The 23,462-nt window shown below is 38.1% G+C and overlaps 1 protein-coding gene across 12 annotated transcripts in view; it reads right to left on the bottom strand.

Moving 5' to 3' along the window:
• Nucleotides 1-23,462, bottom strand: part of LARP1B (La ribonucleoprotein 1B) — a 156,657-nt gene that overhangs the window by 74,545 nt on the left and 58,650 nt on the right. For 10 of the 12 annotated variants that reach the window (XM_050791526.1, XM_050791524.1, XM_050791523.1 and 7 more), the window contains exon 11: nt 21,390-21,752. In XM_050791526.1, coding sequence (XP_050647483.1) covers nt 21,390-21,752 — 363 coding nt within the window. Of the gene's footprint in view, nt 1-3,587; nt 21,110-21,389; nt 21,753-23,462 lie in introns of those variants that run through there. The other 2 variants (XM_050791535.1, XM_050791531.1) reach the window with 1 other exon arrangement.

Raw genomic sequence — 23,462 nt, forward strand, 5'->3', positions numbered from 1 at the left:
ACTTCGAAATGTTAATAGTACTGAGGTTGAGAAACCACCACACACAGCTAATTTTTATATTTTTAGTAGAGATGGGGTTTCACCATGTTGGCCAGGATGGTCTCAATCTCTTGACCTTGTGATCCGCCTGCCTCAGCCTCCCAAAGTGCTAGGATTACAGGCATAAGCCACTGTGCCTGGCCTCTGAAATCAGGTCTCTTGATTCACTTGACTCTCCAGCAGAAAGAACTTTAGTTCAAAACCATTTCTAAAGAGAGAGTGACTACAGTTAACTTGAGAGCTCACGTTGTCCATGAAAGGAAAGCGGTCTGAGAAGTCTTTCAGAGTAAGGTTTAGGAAGAGTGCAAAAGAATTTTGCATTTTGAAATATACAACATAATCCAGGCACAGTGGCTCATGCCTGTAATCCCAGCACGTCGGTAGGCCGAGGCGGGCAGATCACCTGAGGCTGGGAGTTTGAGACCAGCCTGAGAAACATGAAGAAACCCCGTCTCTACTAAAAATACAAAATTAGCCAGGTGTGGTGGCGCATGTCTGTAATCCCAGCTACTCGGGGGGCTGAGGCAGAAGAGTAGCTTGAACCCAGGAGGAGGAGGTTGCAGTGAGCCGAGATTGCACCATTGAACTCCAGACTGGGCAACAAGAGCGAAACTCCATCCCAAAAAATAATAATAAATTTAAAAAAGAAATATACAACCTAAGAGGACTAATGATGGAACTGTGGCACCTGGAAGAACGCCACAGACTATACTTTGATGGTACAGTTTCTATGTAAAGGCTGCCTAAGCTTCCATATTCTTTAAATTCTTGGTCTTCCCTCCATTTGTAGCATTGTTTCTGGTCCCACATAACCATCTGGTCTTTGTTCTTTCTTCATATATGCCCAGTTTTTTACAGTTTTCAAATTCTTTACAACCCCATGAGGTGGAGAGGGTAAAAATGATCCCTGCCTGAGATTCACAGAAGTTAGGTTTCGGTCCAGAACTGCACTCCCAATGGAGTTTGCACATAGTTGACTGCTAGTCAAGAACAAGCTTAGCCAGACAGGTTCTCAACTTGGTGTACTTCTCTAATAAGGAGAAAAGTTCACCTCAAATGATGGTAAGGAGACAGGAAGTTTACATGACTCCCTCTTGACAAGTCAGTATGAAGCTATTGTTTCTGTCTGCCAGCCATCTCCTGATAAATGTGTACAGCATTTCCACCTTTATACCAAATACTCTGCCACAACTGAAGTTCCTTTCACTATCTGAAATAAATACAGGTAAGGACTTGCCTCATTTCTAAGGGGGATGCTGCATAAGATAGTGAAGTAATCAGCAAAGTCAAAGTGAATGAGAGCCATCCGGTCTTCCAAGGCTCAAGGACCCCAATAATTCCAGAATGCTGTCCGGGTCAAGGCAGAAGAAAGCCACTAAAGGTGGGCTTTCTTGTTGACAGTGTAACCTCTCAACAATGTGCTTGCTGATGGTCTCAATTACCTAACTACTGGAAACATTCTCTCAAATACCACAAAGCTAAGTACATCCAAGAAAAATTCTGGGAACTGATGTTTAGGCCACCAGTGAGGAGTGTAAGTTCACCTGATAATATATAAGTAGTACTGGACAAAACTGGTATATTTCACTACTGTAAAAGCAATGAGCCTAAAGATTAGATTAAGTGACTGGCAGATGTGATTCAGAAGTTTCAAATTTGAAGGTTCTTCCTAAAATGTTGGAGATAAACACATTAGTATATTTAAGTTTCTACACAAGCAACTTGGGCAGAGGATAGAATACTGAGCAACTTGTAATGGGTTTCTCTCTCTCTTATTCTGTAAATACAAATTAAACATTTCTAGTTAGGGGAAGGTATCATGAGATAGTGGACCAGGAAATACCTGAGCTCATAAGCCCAGATGCTAGCCAATGATACCAATAATAAGATGTAAAGGCCTACCAGCGTATTTTTGGGATGGACATCTGATCTCTACATCCTATGTTAACAAAGCCTTCAATACTGTACAGATTTATACCACTCAAGCAGACCACTGGAAAGGAAGACAAATAGGTGGACACAAAAAAGCAGAGACAACTGACCAACCGCGGTGGCTCATGCCTATAATCCCAGCACTTTGGGAGGCCGAGGCAGGTGGATCACAAGGTCAGGAGTTCAAGACCAGCCTGGCCAAGACAGTGAAACTCCATCTCTACTAAAAATACAAAAATTAGCCGGGCATGGTGGTGCATGTCTGTAATCCCCTGGGAGGCTGAGGCAGGAGAATCACTTGAACCCCGGAGACGGAGGTTGCAGTGACCCGAGATCACGCCACTGCATTCTAGACTGGGTGACAGAGCAAGACTCTGTCTCAAAAAAAAAAAAAAAAAAAAAAAAAAAAAAAAAACAGAGACAATCAACCTACCTTGACTTTAGACCAAGGAACAACAACGTGGCACCTTCGAGAAGTAAATAAATCAGCTTTGGCTTGCCTCTTTTGTAGTACCCATCCCCCTTTAATTCTAGCCTTTAGGATTGTTATGAAATATGTCTCCTAGAAGAATGCATAAAATATATATGTGCAACTTATAATGCATTCATGTAACAACTATGAGAAACACAACTGTTAGTATTTTAGAAACTTCTGAGTATCTTACACCTCCCCCCAGCCCCCACAATGAACAAATTCTGACTTATGTAATAATTATTCCAGGTTTTTCTTTATGCAACTATCTATATACGTAAGTATACCTAAAAAATCATGTTTCATTTAACCTGTTCTTGAGTTTTGTGGAGTCATATTGTGTATGAACCCTCACTTCTTTCATTCAGCATTGTTTTCTTTGTGTATTCATAAAGATGTGTATGGCAATCTTTTTTTCTCTACTATATAGCTACTTTTCACTACTATAATGATGACATAGTCAAGTACTGATAAATACTTCAAATATTTTCAATTTGTGACTATAATGAATTATTCTGCTATATTATTACACATTGCACCTGATGAACACATCTAAATTCCTCTAGGGTAGTGCCATCCAATACAAACACAATGTAATCTTAAATTTTCCATAACTGCAAAAAATATAAAAAGAGGTACATTTTAAATATTTAATCTATTTTGACATGCAATAATTATTAAAATCTGAGATATTTTATATTCCTTTTTGTTACTAAGTCTTCAAAATTCAATATTTTACAGTTAAAACACATTCTATTTTGACTAGCTACATTTCAAGGGCTCAATGTCTTTGTTAACCAATGTTAACCAATTGTTTAATCAATGTTAACCAATGTTAACATGTGGTTGTCTACTATATTTAAACAATGCAACTCGAGAATATATTCCTGAGTGGAAATGGTGGATCATAGCATATGGTTGACCATTTTTTACTCCCACAGACAGATTGAGGTTCTTGCTCCAAATACTCCCAAACTCTATTTACCATCTGATGTCTTAACACTGCTAATGTAAGTTTCATGAACTATTTCATTGAAATATTTTTATCTCCTTGACTAATAATGTTGAACATCTCGTGTTCTGTCATTTAGACTGCTTCTTTCGTAAAAAGTTTGTTCATGTCTTATAAGCGGTATACTGAATCTTTTCTTTTCTTTTTTTTTTTTTTGAGACAGTCTCACTCTGTCGCCCAGGCTGGAGTGCAAAGGCACGATCTTATACTGATTTTGTTTTAACAGTTACACAGTTACAAGCATTTAGTAAATCTACGTTATGGATTCTTTTCTTCCTTTTAAGAGATAATGCCTCACTATATTGAAGTGCAGTGGCCATTCACAGGTGCAATCATTGCACACTACAGCACTGAACTTTTGGGTTCAAGGGATCCTCCTGCCTTAGCCTCTAGAATAGCTGGGACTACAGGTGCATACCACTATGCCTGACTTACATTCTTTAATGCCTAGACCGTTAGTGGTTTGGGGACTTTTTATGCTTCTTAAAAAAACTGATATATGTATATTAGTCATACATACTTCTGGGGTACATGTGCTATTTTGATACCTGTATACAATGTGTAATGATCACATCAGGGTAATGGGGATATCAATCACCTCAGATATTTTTCTTTATTCTCTTCTATTTTTTTCTTTTTTATTCAAGTGATCACAATCTTTCTTCAATCTGTTAATGTGAATTTCCTTTACTAACTTTTCTAATGTACAATTCATGATCTTGAATGAACACAACTTGGTTATCTATTTTTTTAAAAACTGCTAAATTTGGTTTACTAAAATATTGTTTAGACTTTTTAAAAATTATTACTATTATTATTTTATTTTTTTGAGACAGAGTCTCACTCTGTCGCCTGGGCTGGAGTGAAGTAGCGTGATCTCAGTTCAATGCAACTGCCTCCCAGGTTCAAGCGATTCTCGTGCCTCAACCTCCCAAGTAGCTGGGACTACAGGTGCCCACCACCATGCCCAGCTAATTTTGTATTTTTAGTAGAGATAGGATTTCACCACATTGGCCAGGCTGGTCTCGAACTCCAGGTTATCCACTTGGCTTGGCCTCACAAAGGGTTGGGATTACAGGCATGAGCCACCATGCCCAGCTATTTAGCCTTTTTATACCTAGGTGATGCCTGACTCTCATTCATATTCTCATGAATTCTAATTTCTTATGTATAGTTCAGGTACCAACGACAGGTTCTTCTCATAAGTATTCTCCCCCACCACTACCATTTCCACAAATATTTGACTTATTATTATTAGCTCTATTCACTGGAAATATTTGTGCATTCCTGAAATCAATCATTCTAATTATAAAGAGATATGTTAATAAAATATCTATATTTGAAATTATTATAGAGTTTGAAGATGTTTTAAATTGTCATAGCACTATCTGGACTTTCTTTACCACTCAATTTTGAAGTTATATACTTTTCTAGAAATCTGTCTTTATAAAAATGTTCAAATTTATTGCTCTAAAATTATATTTTAAAATTTCTGTATGATTAGTAACTATATCCCCTATTGCATTCCATGTAAAATATCTATTTTCTTTTTTGTTATCATAAGCTTAATTCTAGCCTTTTTGAAAAATTAAGTCCTGATATGATTAAGTCATAAATTAAGTCCTCTATTACGTGTTAGATGTAATTAATTAAATTCTGCTATTTATTTCCTTCCATATTTTTTATGGGGGTTTATATTGTTAATTCTTTTCCTAACTTCTTGAGATCAATGCTATAGCAGATTCTGTTATGTTGTTCAATCCTCATATTCCCCAGAAGAGAAGATTATGCATATTCACCACTGTCACCTGCCTTTTAAGAATATATATTCCAGGCCGGGCGTGGTGGCTCAAGCCTATAATCCCAGCACTTTGGGAGGCTGAGACGGGCGGATCACGAGGTCAGGAGATCAAGACCATGCTGGCTAACATGGTAAAACCCCGTCTCTATTAAAAAACACAAAAAACTAGCCGGACGAGGTGGTGGGTGCCTGTAGTCCCAGCTATTTGGGAGGCTGAGGCAGGAGAATGGCGTAAACCAGGGAGGCGGAGCTTGCAGTGAGCTGAGATCTGGCCACTGCACTCTAGCCCGGGCGACAGAGCGAGACTCCCGTCTCAAAAAAATATATTTATATATATATACACACATATATATATATATATATATTCCAAAATTAGCCAGGTTTGGTGGTGCATGCCTGTAGTTCCAGCTACTTGGGAGGCTGAAGCACAAGAATTACTTGAGACCAGGAGGTGGAGGTTGCAGTAAGCTGAGATTCATGCCACTGCACTCCATCCTGGGTGAGACAGCAAAACTCTGTCACCACCCGCCCTAAAAAAAAAATATATATATACACACACACACACATATACATATATATAAACACGCACATTTGTGTATATAGTGTGTGTGTATATATATTCCCCATCCAAGTACAAAGAAATGATAAATGTTCGAGGTGACATATATAAATTACCCTAATTTGATAATTACATATGGTATGCACGTATCAAAATATCACACATATCCCATAAATATATACAATTATTATGTGTCACTAAAAAATAAATTTCAAATGGAATGAAAAAATATATGTTCCCCAGCCTATAGGCTTGGCCATATAGTCAATGGAATACAAAAAATGCACAGAAAGCACATACAAGCAGCAACGTCAAATATAACTAAGATTTGGCTCTGCCTCTTGTTCTTCCCCTCTGCCACATGAATAAGCATGTATTTTATAGGAACTGCTGTTCTGGAATTAATCCCCAAATGAGAAGACAATTGGAGAAGAACCAAACATACAGAGCTGCAATAGCTGACCCACAGCCAATGTCAGGTAACATGAATGAGAAGCTTTTGCTCTATCTTTGAGAATTGGGGGAGTTTTTTGTTTGTTTGTTTCTTTTTTATTTTGTTTTGAGATGGAGTCTCGCTCTGTCGCCCAAGTTGAAGTGCAGTGGCACAATCTCTGCTCACTGCAACCTGCTGGGGGAGTTTTTTTTTTAATAAAGCCAAGAAAATATTGGTAATTGGCCTATTAATTTCAAGTGTTTTCCCTAATATTTGCATTTAAGCCTATTGCCTTAGCTGCACCTTTTAACTTCAGTTATCATTCAATTCAAATTTTCTAATTTCTACTAATTTCTTCTTTGAATGTTGAGTTATTTAAAACCATACCGTTTTCAGGAATATGGGAATTTATTTCATTTAGTTTTATTATTATTAATCACTAGCTTGACCAGGTACAGTGTGGCATGCCTGTAATCCCAACACTTTGGGAGGCCAAGGCCATAGAATCTCTTGAGGCCAGGAGTTCAAGACCAGCCAGGCAACATAGTGAGACCTCATCTCTACAAAAGTATTTAAAAATTAACAAATAAAATCACCAGTTTAATTCCACTAATAATGTGCTTTGTGTAATATAAAATCCTTGGAATTCACTTTATAAACCAGCGGAGGTCTAAGTACCATGTATATACTAAAAAAGAACATATGCTCTGCAGTTCTTAGGCAAAACGTTGTTTCTGAAATTACTTTTTATTGTCTGATTATGCCTTGTTTATATAGAGAGTAAATCACTCATTACAACAGTGGATTTGTTTTACCAATTTTTGTTTCATATATTTGAAGCTTTAATATTAAATACATTGAATTTGAGGTTATCTCCTCTGATAAACTTCACTTTTTATCATTATATGACACTTGCACACTAGTAATGCTTATCTCTAAGCCAACTTTGTAAGTCTATTCCATCTGCTATTAATATGCGTGTATGTTTTGGTTTTTGGTTTTTTTTTTTTTTTTTTATATGGAGTCTAGCTGTGTCTCCCAGACTGGAGTGCAATGGTGCGATCTCAGCTCACTGCAACCTCCACCTCCCGGGCTCAAGCAATTCTCCTACCTCAGCCTCCCGAGTAGCTGGGATTACAGGCATGCATCACCACACCCAGCTAATTTTTGTATTTTTAGGAGAGATGGGATTTCGCCATGTTGGCCAGGCTGGTCTCGAACTCCTGACCTCAGGTGATCCTCCCACCTCAGCCTCCCAGAGTGCTGGGATTACAGGTCTGAACCTATGTGTATTAAGTTTTCTTTTGGTTATTTTTTTTTAATTTGGTATGTAGTTGGATTTTTAAAATAATTTTTAATTATGTTAAAAAACACATCACAAAATTTACCATCTTAACCATTTTAAAGTGTGCAATTCAGTAATGTTAAATATATTCACACTGCTGTGCAACAGATCTCCAAAACTTTCATCTAGCAAAAATAAAACCTTATACCCATTAAGCAACACTTTCCAGTTTCTCTCCTGCCCTCAGCTCCTGGCAACTACCTTCTTACTTTGTTTCTATAAACTTCACCACTTTAGTTAGGTATCTCCTATACGTGGAAACATACTTTGACTGAGTCTTTTTGTGACTGAAGCATAAAGTCCTCAAGGTTCATCCGTGTTGCAGCAAGATTTCCATCCTTTCTAAGGTGGAATAATAATCCATTGTATTTATATGCTACATTTTGCTTATCCATTCCTCCATTGAAAGACATTTGACTTACTTCCACCTCTTGGGTATTGTAAATAATGCTGCTCTGAACATGGACATGCAAATACCTCTTAGAGATCCTACCTTCATTCTTTTGGATATATGCCTAGAATTAATATTGCTAGATAACATGATATTTCTATCCTTAATTTTTTGAGAAACTGCCATCCTGTATTCCATAAGGGCTGCACCATTTTACACTCACACTGAGAGTTCACAAGGGTTCTAATTTTTCCAAATCCCTGTGAGCAATTGTTATTTTCTGTGTGGTTTTTTAAATGGTAAACATCCTAATCAGTGTGAGGTGATAATCCTGTGATTTTTTTTTATTTGCATTTCTATTCTGAGTAGTGATTTTGAGCATCTTTTCAAATGTTTGTTAGCTTTTTTTTTTTTTTTTTTTTTTGAGATGAAGTCTCAGTCACCCAGGCTGGAGTGCAGTGGTGTGATCTCAGCTCACCACAACCCCCACCTCCAGGGTTCAAGCGATTCCCCTGCCTCAGCCTCCTGAATGGCTAGGATTACAGGCGTGCACCACCAACCCTAATTTTTTTGTATTTTCAGTAGAGATGGAGTTTCACCATGTTGGCCAGACTGGTCTTAAACTCCTGACCTCAAGTGATTGACCCACCTCGGCCTCCTAAAGTGCTGGGATTACAGGCGTGAGCCATTGCGCCCAGCCTTATTAGCCATTTTCATATCACCCTTAGAGAACTGTCTATACAAGTCTTCTGTCCATTTTTAAAATTAAGTTATATTTTTTGTTGATTTGTAGTTCTTTATATACTCAGGATACTAATCCCTTATCAGATATATAATTTGCAAATATTTTCTCCCATTCCATAGGTTGCCTACTGTTAACTGTGTCCTTTCATACACATACATTTTTAATTTTCAAGAATTCCATTTGTCTACTTTTGTTCTATAACATGTGATTTTAGTGTGATACCCAAGAAACCACTGCCAAATCCAAGATCATGAAGGCTTTCCCCTAAGGCCTTCTTCTAAATGTTCAATAATTTTAGGTAATATGTTTAAGTCTTTAATCCAGGTTAATTCACCTTTGTTTATGGTATACGGTAAAGATCTAACTTCCTTCCTTTACATATGGATACCCAATTTTCCCAATATCAATTGTTGAAGAGATTATCCTTTCTCCATTGAGTGGTCTTGATACACTTGTCAAAAAAATCATTTACCCGGACAGGTTCAGTAACTCACACCTGTAATCCCAATACTTTGCAAGGCCAAGGCGGAAGGATTGCTTAAGGCCAGGAGTTTGACACCAGGTATAATAAGACCCTGCCTCCACAAAAAAAAGCTGTTATAAAAAACAACAAATAAATCTCATGTTCATGGATGACTTAATATTGTTAACATGTCAGTACTACCCAAAGTATCTGCAGCTTCAGTGCAATGCCTATGAAAATCCCAATGGCATTTTTTGCACAGTTAGAAAAATTCACCCAAAAAATTCACATGGAATCTCATGGGACCTTGAATAGCCAAAACATTCTTGAAAAAGAAGAGATTTGGAAGCTTTAGAGTTCCGGATTGTTACAGTAATCAAAACATTGTGGTACTGTCATGAAGACAGACATACAGACCAATTGAATAGACAGTCCAGAAATAAACCCTTATATATATGGTTAAATGATTTTTTTTTTTTTCTTTGAGACGGAGTTTCACTTTTGTTGCCCAGGCTGGAGTGCAGTGGTGTGATCTCAGCTCAACGCAACCTCCGCCTCCCAGGTTCAAGCAATTCTCCTGCCTCAGCCTCTCGAGTAGCTGGGACTACAGGCCTGCACCGCCACGCCCGGCCATTGTTTGTATTTTTAGTAGAGATGGGGTTTCACCATGTTGGCCAGGCTGGTCTCAAACTCCTGACCTCAAGTAATCCACCTGTCTCAGCCTCCCAAAGTGCTAGGATTACAGGCGTGGGCCACCTTGCCCAACCCGATTTTTTTTTATTAATTTTTTTAATGTGTAATTAACATATAGTATAATTCACTCGAGTATACAATTCAATTGTTTTTCATATATTCAGAGTTTCACAACCATTACCACAATCAACTACAGAACATTTTTATCACCTCCAAAAGAAGCCTGATAACCATTAACAGTCACTCCACATTTCCTCCTAGCCACTCACCAGTACTGGTCTGTAGCCTGTTAGGAACCATGGTGAGTGGTGGGCGGGCAAGCGAGTAAAGCTTCATCTCTATTTACAGCTGCTACCTATCACTCTCATTACTGCCTGAGCGCCACCGTCTGCCAGATCAGTGGCAGCATTAGATTCTCAGAGGAGCATGAACCCCTTTGTGAATTGCAGATGCGAGGAATCTAGATTGTGTGATCCTCATGAGAATCTAATGCTTGATGATCTGTCATTGTCTCCCATCACCCCCAGATGGGACTATCTAGTTGCAGAAAACAAGCTTACAGCTCCTGCTGATTCTACATTATGATAAGTTGCACAATTATTTCATTATATATTATAACATAATAACAGAAATAAAGTGCACAATAAATGTAATGTGCTTAAATCATTCCAAAACCATGCCCCCCAGTCCATGGAAAAATTGTCTTCCATAAAATTAGTCCCCGGTATCAAAAAGGTTGGGGACTGCTGCTCTATAAAATGTAGTCTTTTATGATGGCTCCTTTCACATACTGTCTTCATAATGCTTTCATATTGTATCATGTATTAGTCCTTCATTTCTCTTTCTCTGAAGCAGGTTAGAGAAAAAAGATCTTAAGACAAAAAATAAAAATTTAAAAATCGGCCAGGCACAGTGGCTCACCCCTGTAATCTCAGCACTAAGGAAGGCAGATCATTTGAGGTCAGGAGTTCAAGACCAGCCTGGCCAACATGGCAAAACTCTGTCTCTACTAAAAAATACAAAAATTAGCCAGGCGTGCCTGTAATCCCAGCTACTTGGGAGGCTGAGGCAGGAGAATCACTTGAACCCGAGAGACAGAGATTGCAGTGAGCCAAGATCACGCCACTGCACTCCAGCCTGGGCGACAGAGTGAGACTCTGTCTCAAAAAATAATAATAATAATCAAAAAAAATTAAGTACTTCATTTCCTTTGATTGCCAAACACTCTATTGTATGGATATACCACATTCATCCAAACATCAGTTAATAAAAATCTGAGTTCTGTTCATTTTTTGAAATGCTGAAATGAACATTCATGTACAAGAACATGACATCTATGTGCATAAATGTCTTTGTTTCTTTGGATTACATACATAAAAGTGGAATTGCTGGGTCACATAGTAACCCTATGTTCAGCCTTTTGAAAACTGCTAGACTGTATTCCAAAGCAGATGCACCATTTTACATTCCCACCAGTGTGGTATGAGGGTTCCAACTTCTCCCTATCCTCACACTTGGCAGTGTATCTGTCTTCTTTATTATAGTTATCCTGTTGGGCATAACATGGTATAATTACGATTTTATTTCAATTCCCCTGGTGGCTAATGATGTTAAGCAACTTTTCAAGTGTCTATTGGCCCCATGTATCTCTTCTTTGAAGAAATGTCTACTCAAATTCTTTGCCTATTTTAATTTATTTATTAGTTTTTAGAGACAAGGTCTTGCTTGATTGCTCAGGCTGGAGTGCAGTGGCACGATCACAGCTCACTGTAACCTCAAACTCCTGGGCTCACACGATCCTCCTGCCTCAGCCTATGGAGTAGCTGGGACTACAGGCACACACCACCACATCTGCCTAGTTTATATCTTTATTTTTTTTTAGAGACAGGGTCTCACTAAGTCACCCAGGCTGGCCTTGAGCTCCTGTTTGCCCTTTTTAAAATTAGGTTATTCATCTTATCGATTTGTAAGAGCTCTTTGTATATTACAAATATTTTTCAACACATACAGACGGGTAAAAACTTTTTTTAAAGAAAAATTTTTGGAAGAAAATAAGCTCTTTGCCCCTCCCTCCTTTAATTTGCAAATATTTTCTCCTAATCTGTTATCTTTTTTTAGGTATTCTTAGAAGTTTTAGGTTCACAGGAAAACCAAGCAGAAAGTACAGAGTATACCATAGACCTCCTGCACCCAAACACATACAACCTCCCCCACTATCATCCTGCACTAGAGTGATACATTAGTTACAATAGATGAAAACACTTACAGTATTATCAAAATTGTCCTGTACATTTTCTATGGGTTTTGAGAAGTGTACAATGGCATGTATCCATCATTAAAACATCATAGAAAATAGTAGCACTGCCCTAAAAAACCTGTGCTCTGTCCATTCATCTCTTCCAACCCTTGGCAATCACTGATCTTTTTACTGTTACTATAGTTTTGCCCTTTCCAGAATGCCACATAGTTGGAATCATACAGTATGTAGTCTTTTCAAATAGGCTTTTTTCACCCAATATAAACTAAGTCTTGATATGAATCCATGTCTTTTCACAGCTTGATAGCTCATTCATTTTTGAGCTCTGAGTAAGTCCACTGTAGGAATGTACCACAGCTTGTTTATCCATCCACCTACTGAAAGACACCTTGGTGTTTTCCAAGTTTTGACAATTTATGGATAAAGCTGCTATAAACATCCATGTTCAGGTTATTGTGTGGCTATACATTTCAACTCATTTGAGTAAATTTGCTAGGTCCTTTGGTAAGAGTATGTTTAGTTCAGTTTTGTATAAAATTGTCAAACTACCTTCCAAAGAGGCTGTACTGTTTTGCATTGCCACCAGGAGTGAATGAGATTTCCTAATGCTCCACATCCCTGCAAGCATTTGGTGTTATTGTTTTGGATTTTGGTGCTCCTAATGAGTCTACAGTAGTATCCCATTGTTGTTTTTACTTGCAGCTCCCTAATATTTGATATCGAGCATCTTTTCATATGCATTTGCTGTTTATCTTCTTTGGTGAAGTGTCAGCTCAGTTCTTTCAATAGTTTTTTCTTTTTTCCTTCAATAAACTGATCAACCATTTTTTCGTGAACCATTTTTAAATTGGGTTCTGTTTTCTCAGTTTTAATAGTTATTTGTATATTTTGGATAATAGCCCTCTATCAGATTTGTCATTTGCAAATATTTTCTAGCAGTCAATGGCTTCTCTCCTTTTTTTAAAAAAAATTTTTTTGTAGAGACAGTCTCACTAGGTTGCCCAGGCTGGTCTCAAACTCCTGGTCTCAAGCAATCCTCCCACTTCAGCCTCCCAAAGTACTGAGACTATAGGCATGAGCCACTCACTGCACCTGGCCTTCCTCATTCTCTTGACAGTATCTTTCACTGGGCAGAAGTTTTTAATTTTGAAGAATTCTAGCTTATTTCTTTCATGGATTGTTTTGGTGTTGTATCTAAAAAGTCATAAGCCCAAGGTCATCTAGATTTTCTCTTAGATCATCTTCTAGGACTTTTACGGTTTTGTCTTTTACATTTTCGACTACGGTCCTTCCACTTTCTCCCCCCTTTCTGAAGGGTGAAGATTCATTTTTTTTCACATGAATGCTCAGCTCTTCTAGCACTATTTGTTGAAAAGACTTTTCTCTATTGTATTGCCTTTGCTCCTTTGTCAAACATCAGTTGACTGCATCTGTGTGGGTCTATTTCTGCACTTTCCATTCTGTTCTATTGATTTAGTTGTCTATTCTTTCACCAATACTGTATTGTCTTCATTACTGTAGCTTTACAGTAAATCTTGAAGTCAGGTAGTATCAGTCTTCCAATTTTCAATGTTGTATTAGCTATTCTGGGTTTTTTAGGTGTTTTTTTGCCTCTGGAGATATCCACAAAATCATTTGCTGAGATTTTGATTGGGTATACTAAATGCATCTCAATTTAACAAGACCATAAACTGCACAGAATCTATAGTTATGTTGGAAAGAATTGACACGACATTATTGAGTCTTCCTATCTACAATATGAACATGGAATATTTCTCAATTTACCTATTCCTTTTTTTTTTTTTTTTTTTTTTTTTTTTCAGAGACGGAGTCTTGCTCTGTGGCCAAGGCTGGAGTGTGTGACCTCGGCTCACTGCACCCTCTGCCTTCTGGGTTCAATCAGTTCTCCTGCCTCAGCCTCTCGAGTAGCTGGGACTATAGGCACGCGCCACCACACCTGGCTTTTTTTTTTTTTTTTTTTTTGAGACGGAGTCTCGCTCTGTCACCCAGGCTGGAGTGCAGTGCAGTGGTGCGATCTTGGCTCACTGCAAGCCCCGCCTCCCAGGTTCACGCGATTCTCCTGCCTCAGCCTCCCGAGTAGCTGGGACTACAGGCGCCACAACCACGCCCAGCTAGTTTTTTTTGTATTTTAGTAGAGACGGGGTTTTACCGTGTTAGCCAGGGTGGTCTCAATCTCCTGACCTCGTGATCCGCCTGCCTGCCTCGGCCTCCCAGTGCTGGGATTACAGGCGTGAACCACCGCACCTGGCCCCTTTATTTCTTTCATCAGGGTTTTGTAGTAATCCTCATATAGATCCTGTACATATTTTGTCAGATTTATAACTATTTCATGTATTAGGGTGCAAATGTAAATTGTATTGTGGTTTTTTGTACAAATAGCCCCAGGCTTATTATAGTTTGACTTACAATTTTGCCTTTACAATGTTGTGAAAGCAAGAGGCACTTAGAAGAAGAAACTGTACTTCAAAATTTTTAATTCTCCCAGGCCAGCAATATGTGATATACTTTCTTGCAATGCAGGGCAGCAGCAGTGAGCCATTCTGTTTTTCACTTTCAGTATAGTAATCAATACATTATATAAGATATTAATACTTTATTATAAAATATGCCTTGTGTTTAAATGATTTTGCCCAACTAAGGCTAACATAAGTGCTCTGAGCAGGTTTAAGGTAGACTAGGCTAAGCTATGATGTGTGGTAGGTTAGGTGTACTAAATACATTTCAGTTTAACAGTATATTTTCAATTTATGATGAGTTTATAAGGATGTAACAACAACATAATTTGAGGAACATCTGTACTGCCTTTTCACTCTCTGTATGGTATCCTTTGAGATTCAAAATTTTTAAATTTTGATGGTGTCCAACTTACCTGTTTTTATCATTTGTCGCTTGTGCTATTAGTATCATATGAAAAACCACTGTCAGATCCTAGGTCATGAAGATTTTACACATCTTATCCTAAGAGTTTTATCCTTTTTCCTCTTAAATTTATGAATTTAATTCATTTCAAGTTAATTTTGATACGTGATGTAAGATAAGGAGGGACCCAACTTCCTTCTTTTGTATGTAGGTATCAAGTTGACAGAGTCCCAGTTGTTGAAACAACTATTCTTTCCATACTGAATGGTCTAGGCACATTTGTTGAAAAGTTAGTTGAAAATAGACATGTTTATTTCTGGGCTCTCAATTTTATTCCATTGATCTATATGTTCATCCTTATGATAGTACCACTATCTTGATTACTGCAGCTTTGTAGTAAGTTTTGAAATCGTAAAATGAGTCCTTCAATTTTGTTTTTTTTTTTTGTTTTGAGACAGAATTTTCACTCATGTTGCCCAGGATGGAGTGCAATGGCGCAATTTCGGCTCACTGCAACCTCCACCTCCCAGGTTCAAGCAATTCCCCTGTCTCAGCCTCCCAAGTAGCTGGGATTATAGGCATGCACCACCATGCCCGGCTGATTTTGTAATTTTAGTAGAGACAGGGTTTCACCATGTTGGTCAGGCTGGTCTCCAACTCCTGACCTCAGGTAATCCACCCACCTCGGCCTCCTGAAGTGCTGGGATTACAGACGTGAGCCACCGCACCCGGCCATAATTTTGTTATTTTTTAAGAGTGTTTTGACTACTATGGATTCCTGAAATTTCCATATGAACTTAGTTCACCTTGTTAATTAAATGGGTATCCTTCAAACTGCAATTTGCAAACTTTAATAACTTTAATCAGTACCTTTTTTCCAGATATGAAGTTACATTTAAATACTAGATTCATTTGCTGCTCTCTCTCCCAGTTTGTGTTAATGTTATAGTAAATCTATCAGACATCATAATTGCTTTATACAGTTAATATTCACTTAGGTTTATTCATGTATTTATTACTTGTTTTGCTCTGCAGTCCTTTCTGTGTTTCTGACATGTAAAATCACTTTTATTCTACCCTTTGGGACTTTCTTTCATGAGGCTCTGCTGGTGGCAATTTCTCATATTCTACACTCTTACTGAAAGATATTTTTGCAAGGCCTACAACTGTAAGTTGATAGTTATTTTCCCTTGCAAATTAAAGCTATCATTCTATTGTCTATTGGCTATCACTGTTGGGAAACTAGCTATCAGCTGTCTAATGATTCTTCTTTCTTGAAAGTAATCTGTCTTGGGCCGGGCGCGGTGGCTCACGCCTGTAATCCCAGCACTTTGGGAGGCCGAGACTGGCGGATCATGAGGTCAGGAGATCGAGACCATCCTGGCTAACATGGTGAAACCCCATCTCTACTAAAAATACAAAAAATTAGCCGGGCGTGGTGGTGGGCGCCTGTAGTCCCAGCTACACGGGAGGCTGAGGCAGAAGAATGGCATGAACCCGGGAGGCAGAGTTTGCAGTGAGCCAAGATCGCACCACTGTACTCTAGCCTAGGCAACAGAGCAAGACTCCGTCTCAAAAAAAATAAAGAAGAAAGTAATCTGTCTTTTTTTTCTGGCTAAACTCTGACACCTCTCCTTAGTTCTGCAGAGGTCCTAATTGCCTCTTATAATAATGACTTGGCCCCATTCTCTCTACCCTTTCACTCTGGAACTCTGACTAAATGTGTATTTTACACCTTCTCCATTATCCTATATTCCAAGTTTCTTGCTTACCTTTTTTTAAAAAAATAAAAATAAAAAGCTTTATAACAAAATCTACTAGATGTTAAATTACAAAATTTGATTTAAAACTTATCAACCGATAGGAAAGACTGTGTAGAAAATCATTCTGTACCCTCTTTTCATATATTCTATTTCTTTGCTACTCTGGAAATTTCTGAATAAATTCTTGTGAACAGTCTTCCAGATGACTAATTCTCCAATTCTGTCTAATCTGTTGTTAATCCCTTCAATTGATTTAGCTCTTAATTTTAATCATAATTGTTTTTATTTCCAGAAGTTCTATGGTTATTCTTTAGGATTTCTTCTTTTCTACACATATTTTTATTTCCTTAAACATAGTAAGCCTAGCTACTATGTTTAATAATCTGACTATCTAAACTATTTTAAGGGGCCAGTCATGGTGGCTCACACCTGTAATCCCAGCACTTTGGGAAGCTGAGGTAAGCAGATCACTTGAGGTCAGGAGTTCGACACCAACCTGGCCAAAATGGTGAAACCCTGTCTCTACAAAAAATATAAAAATTTAGCTGGATGTGATGGCACACGCCTGTAATCCCAGCTAGTTGGGAGGCTGAGGCAGGAGAATCACTTGAACCTAGCAGGCAGAGGTTGCAGTGAGCTAAGATGGTGTCACTGCACTCCAGCCTGGGCGATGGAGCGAGACTCCATTTAAAAAAAAAACTATTTTAAGGTATGTTTCTGCTGCCTGTTACTTTCTGCTCATTCTCACATGCAAGATCTCACTTTCTTGTTAGATTATTCACTTTATGTGCTGCTAACTTTCCTTGCAATATAATGTGAATAAAGGAGGTCTAGAATAAAGGTGAATATTTTCACACACACAAAAATATCTTTATTTTCATATGCTAGGTGTCTGGGAAACAAAAAGACCGCAATCACATTAAATTTACAACTAGTGCTTCCTTTAGTCACCCACAGAGTATGAACTTGGGTTTCATGAATACAACTTCTAGCCCAATTTTTTCCTCCCTATTCTGCTCAGCACAACCAGAAAACATTCTTTTTTTTTTTTTTTTTTTTGAGACAGAGTCTTGTTCTGTCACCAGGCTGGAATGCATTGACGTGATCTCTGCTCACCGCAACCTCTGCCTCCCGGGTTCAAGTGATTCTCCTGTCTTCAGCCTCCCGAGTAGCTGGGACTACCGGCACGCGCCACCATGCCCAGCTAATTTTTGTATTTTTAGTAGAGGTGGGGTTTCACCATATTGGCCAGGGTGATCTCGATCTCCTGACCTTGTGATCCACCCACATCGGCTTCCCAAAGTGCTGGGATTACAGGTGTGAGTCACTGCGCCAGTCAGAAAAATATTCTTTATAGAGTCCCTTAGGGGAGTAGGTAGGAAGCAAGTTTAGTTCTTTCACTGTAAGTGTATTCTTTAGGGTACCTTTTTTTCCCATAGATTTTTGGGGAACAGGTGGTATTTGGTTACATGAGTAAGTTCTTCAGTGGTGATCTGTGAGATCTTGGTGCACTTTTGGGTACCAATTAAATGGGAAAAGGAATCCTATGGGAATCCACAATTTTGGCTGGTCCCTGAGTTTATGGTTTTTACCCCTGTTTGGGTAGCTTCTACAAAGGGTCCTAAGGGTAAAAGTAAGTTTCAGTACTTCACTTCTGTATAGTTTTATCCTGATAATAATGTACCTAACATATCTTCAAATATTTTAAGCAGATATTTTCTTACCTATAAGCCTATTCATTTTAGTAGTCTTCAGCAGTAAATATATGCCAAAAACAGAATAAAGCCTTTACTCACTCTTTGGTCCAGTTCAACATAGCTTCTGGATCCACTAAAACTCTTATTGCAGAGGTCGAAAATCAGTACTAAACTGCCCTATCAATTTGGCATACTTTTCATTCCTATCTAATTCAACCTGTAAAGTTGCTGACACACCTGATTATTCTCTTAGGGCCAGCTTTTGACTTTCACAACAACACACTTTCCTACACAACGGCTATATAATCATTCCTCAAGGCTCAGATGAGATGGGTCTTCTCAATTCTGTATTTCCTCTGCCACCTGTTTGTCTTAGCCTACCAATTCATCTTCTATATGGATAGCCTCTTAACTGGATTTCTTCTGCCCATTTTTGTCCCTGTACAATCCATTCTGTGCCAAAACAACCAGAGTGATCTATTAAAAATAAAAATTAGATGTTACACTGCCTTTGCAAAACCTAAAGTACTGCATTTGAACTTTAGATAAATTCCACATTATTTAACATGGCACATAAATGATATGACTCCTGCCTATTCATCTATAATTAACCTTTTATATAATACCGTAGGCAAATTGACCTTTTTTCCATTTCCTCAAATATGCCAAATTCTTTCCTGCCACATATCCTTGACATTTACTGTTCCCTCTTCCTGGAATACCGTTTCCCTACTCTTTGCTTGGTTATATGTCCTACTTCCACTTCAGATTTCACTATTACTGACTTTCTCAGAGGCCTTCCCTGACTACTCAAAGAAACAGCATCCTATTTTTTTCTTTTAGAATATGTATTATAATTTGTGATTAAGTACTTCTTGTGGGTTTATGTCTGTTCCCCCAATTATCTGTAGGTTCTAGGTATGTAGAAACCCTATTTGTTATCTTCTCACTCTGTGCCCAGTTTCTAGCAGTGCCTGGCACATAGTAAGCATTCAATGAGCATATGTTAAATGACTGATTTCTCTCCCTTTAAGCAGACCCACAGGAAAAGTATAAGTCTAATGAGGAACTACATGTAGACCACAGAATCAGAACCAAAGAGAATGAGTTAAATGACAGGAATGTAAGAATCAAGTCAAAGTAAGATATATTTGCAATTATAATGGTTAAAGTTATATAGCCAAGATTACTTTCTGTTAATATTTAATGAATAAGATCAGCACATCCTCAAGAACTCAATATATGGCTTTTAATTATTGTTGTCTATAATTTAAGGAAATAATCACCTACAAATGGCATGTTTCTCAAGTTGGCTTACAAATTTGTTACTACTTGGAAGACTGAAAACATTTTCCCACAGAACCAATATTACACACAATGGTTGGGTTCCTTTGGTTAGTGCATAATGTTTACTCCATAATTTATTTACCCACTTTAACAAACATGAATTGAATATTTATTTGTGCCAGAAACCATTCTAGCACTAGAGATACAATAGTAATGAACAAAATAGACAAAAAATCCTATTGTCATTGGTATTACATCCATGGTTTTTCTCCAAGAGAATAAAAGTAAGTAAAATATATAGAATTATAGATAATGATATATGCTATGGTGAAAAACAAAGCTGGGTAAAGGGATCGAGAATGGGGGAAGAATAATTTTAACTGATTATTAGTAGAATGTACTAGAATCTCTGTTCTAAAAGGATTTAAGATAGGTATTACTTACAGAAACTAAGTATTACAAATAAAATAGCAATGCTTACACTAGGAAAGACTTTCAATTGAGAAGCATTATAAAAACACACTTCCTTTCCCATAGCAGTAGGATAGGCAAAGAACTACTCAGGCTCTAAGTCACATAACAAGCTATCATAGCCTGAGGCAGATTCTCCAAGAAGGCAGTGGTTACAGAAGGCTAAAAGCAGTACTGGGGATTCCAGGAAGAAAAGAAATGAGGAGCCAAGAAGGCTAGGACACTTCTTGCTGATGATATGAAGCCCCATCAACAGGCAGTCCCCTCTACCCAGCCACTAGTTGGCTAGCTTTTCTTCCTACAACTTTAACTATTTCCAACCAAGATCAGTTTCCTATTTGGCATATAATGTTTCCCTTATTATACCCTATCCTGAAAACAAATATTTAACTATTGGGACTTTTCTGATAAACTTAATGGCAGAAAAAGATCCCTTTTTATCCCCATATCTGTGCCATTATAATTCATATTGAAGGAATGCAGATACCTAGTAAACTATTCTGGTTCTCTATTTTACCTTAATAACTAGGATAGAGACCAGGATCTGAGGTGAAATGCAAGAAGATAAAACAAATTAGAACAAGGTTGTAAAAAGTAACCCTAGCACCACAGTAATGACTAGACCAAGAGAGATAATCATCCAGTTTAGTCATTTATAGTTTGTCCACAACCATTTCCACTATCTTAGATCATTCACCATAGACTAAGTGGGGAAAACAGAAAGGGGGAAGAAGAGTGCTCTCTAAAGCCACTGGCTCATACAGCTGTGGTGATAGCCAGGTAAGTAATGGGTATATAAATCAAGCCTGTCCCCACAGTAAGTTGTTTTTATTCTTTCATATGAGAAAGGGCGTTCTTAGTTTTTTCACCTAAAAAAAAAAAAAAAAAAAAAAAAAAAAAGCAAGGGTTTAAGTCAGTGAATGTTAATTTTCTTTTGTAATTACAGTATTCATCACGCTGTTACTTTCATAAAATAAAATGATTCCTCAGGTAGTAATTATCAGGTACATTTCCAGGAATTTTAAGTTAAATACAATGTATTTATATTCAACATTTCATAAAATAGAGCCTCAAGTTTAAGAAAATATAAACAGCAACATACAATCAAAACAAAGCATCAGTAGAAAGATGTTGGCCAGAAACAATTACCTTTATGGCTGTATGTTTGTTTTCATCTTCTTCCATCCATAGATCCTGTTCATAATAATATAAGCCATCATTGATAACTTTAGCAAGTTCAGATGTGATTTTTGCCCGAGACATGTGGTTGCCTGTTCGATCTCCTCCGGGATGTTTTTTCACATAAGGTGGTGTCTGAGTTACAATCAAAATCTTGTTTAAGTCTTGGTCATCAATTTCATAATCTGAATCATTATCAGACCAATCAGTAAATGTGTTTTTTCGTCCTATTTGTTCAATCTCTTCATCAAACAAAAAATCAAGTTCTTCTTGTTCTGGTTCTTCTGAAGAACATAGCTGATTTAATGACCCTTCAGGGACAGACACTGATTCCTGAAGGAAGAAATTGGTAATTTATATAAAAAACTTTCTATCACTTTTAAATTAAACGTCATAAAACAGTGTTGCAAGTAAGTAATATCAAGCTTTTATGCTCAATTACTAGTTTAACAGCCAAACTGTAAAAGAAAATCAAGTTAGTATTATTTTGGCCCAATAAAACACAAAGTTGAATAAAGAAAGGATTACATTAAAGACTCTTTTAGAGTTGGAATAGTCTTAATCATCAATTACATTGCAATGACTCATCTTACTGATGAAAACAAACGCCCAGAGATATGAAAGTATTTGCCTATGATTTCATAATTATAAACAGAACCAATTATCTGGGTGTGGTTGTAGATTCCTATAATCCCAGCTACTCAGGAGGCTGAGGCAGGAGAATCACTTGAACCTGGGAGGCAGGAAGGTTGCAGTGAGCCCAGATCGCACCATTGCACGCGAGCCTGGGCGGTAAGAGTGAAACTCTGTCTCAAAAGATAAACAAACAGACAGACAGATAGATAGAATCAAGGTCTTCTGATTTTCAGAGTCAATGGTCTTCCCTATTCCAAACCTTTTTACCTCACAATGATAATAACATAGTTTCCTAGCTTATCCCTCTACTCTATCCTCATCCCCATTCTACATGGCCCAATTTTCATGTCAAATTCACGCTAATATTCAGCAAATGTTAAAATGTCTACTCCTCAGGCCGGGTGCCGTGGCTCACGCCTGTAATCCCAGCACTTTGGGAGGCCGAGGAGGGTAGATCACAAGGTCAGGAGTTCAAGACCAGCCTGGCCAACATGGTGAAACCCTGTCTCTACTAAAAATACAAAAATTAGCCAGGCGTGATGGCATGCACCTGTAGTCCCAGATACTCGGAAGGCTGAGGCAGGAGAATTGCATGAACCTGGGAGCCAGAGGTTGCAGTGAGTCAAGATCACGCCACTGGACTCCAGCCTGGGCGACAAAGCAAGACCCTGTCTCAAAAAAAAAAAAAAAAAAAAAAAAGACAAATTGTCCACCCCTATATAGAACTTAAAACAGCTAGGCCAGGTGCAGTGGCTCACACCTGTAATCCCAACATTTTGGGAGGCCAAGGTGGGCAGATTGCCTGAGGCCAGGAGTTTGAGACAAGCCTGGCCAACATGGCAAGACCCCCGTCTCTACTAAAAATGCAAAAATTACCCAGGTATGGTGGCGTGCACCTGTAGTCCTAGCTACTCAGGAGGCTGAGACAGGCTGAGACAGGAGAATCACTTGAACCCCAGAAGCAGAGGCTGCAGTGAGCTGAGATCGTGCCACTGTACTCACAGCCTGGGTGACAGAGCAACACTCCATCTCAAAAAAAAAACTTAAAACAGTTGTTGGTTTACATTAAAAGTCTAAGCTTTTAGATCCTAGATCTTCTAATATATAAACTAGTCTAAAACTCCCAACAGCAGGAAGTAGTTTCTCCTTGGTGTTACCTTCATTGGTCATCCTCTGGCCTATTTTACCCTTCAGTTCATGCTAACTTCCTATGTCTAGGAAAAAGACAATTCCTCCCTTTCAAAACTCCCAATAACGTAGATCCATATTCATTTAGTCAGTTGATAATTATCTGAGTGCTCCCTCTGAGCCAGGCACTGTTCTAGACAGGGACAGACAGCAATAAATTTAGCAACAACTATGCCCTGATGGAGCTAACAATCTAGTAAACAGAAGGCTGCCCAAGAT

The sequence above is a fragment of the Macaca thibetana genome, chromosome 5, assembly GCF_024542745.1.
Source record: "Macaca thibetana thibetana isolate TM-01 chromosome 5, ASM2454274v1, whole genome shotgun sequence".
NCBI lineage: Eukaryota > Metazoa > Chordata > Mammalia > Primates > Cercopithecidae > Macaca > Macaca thibetana.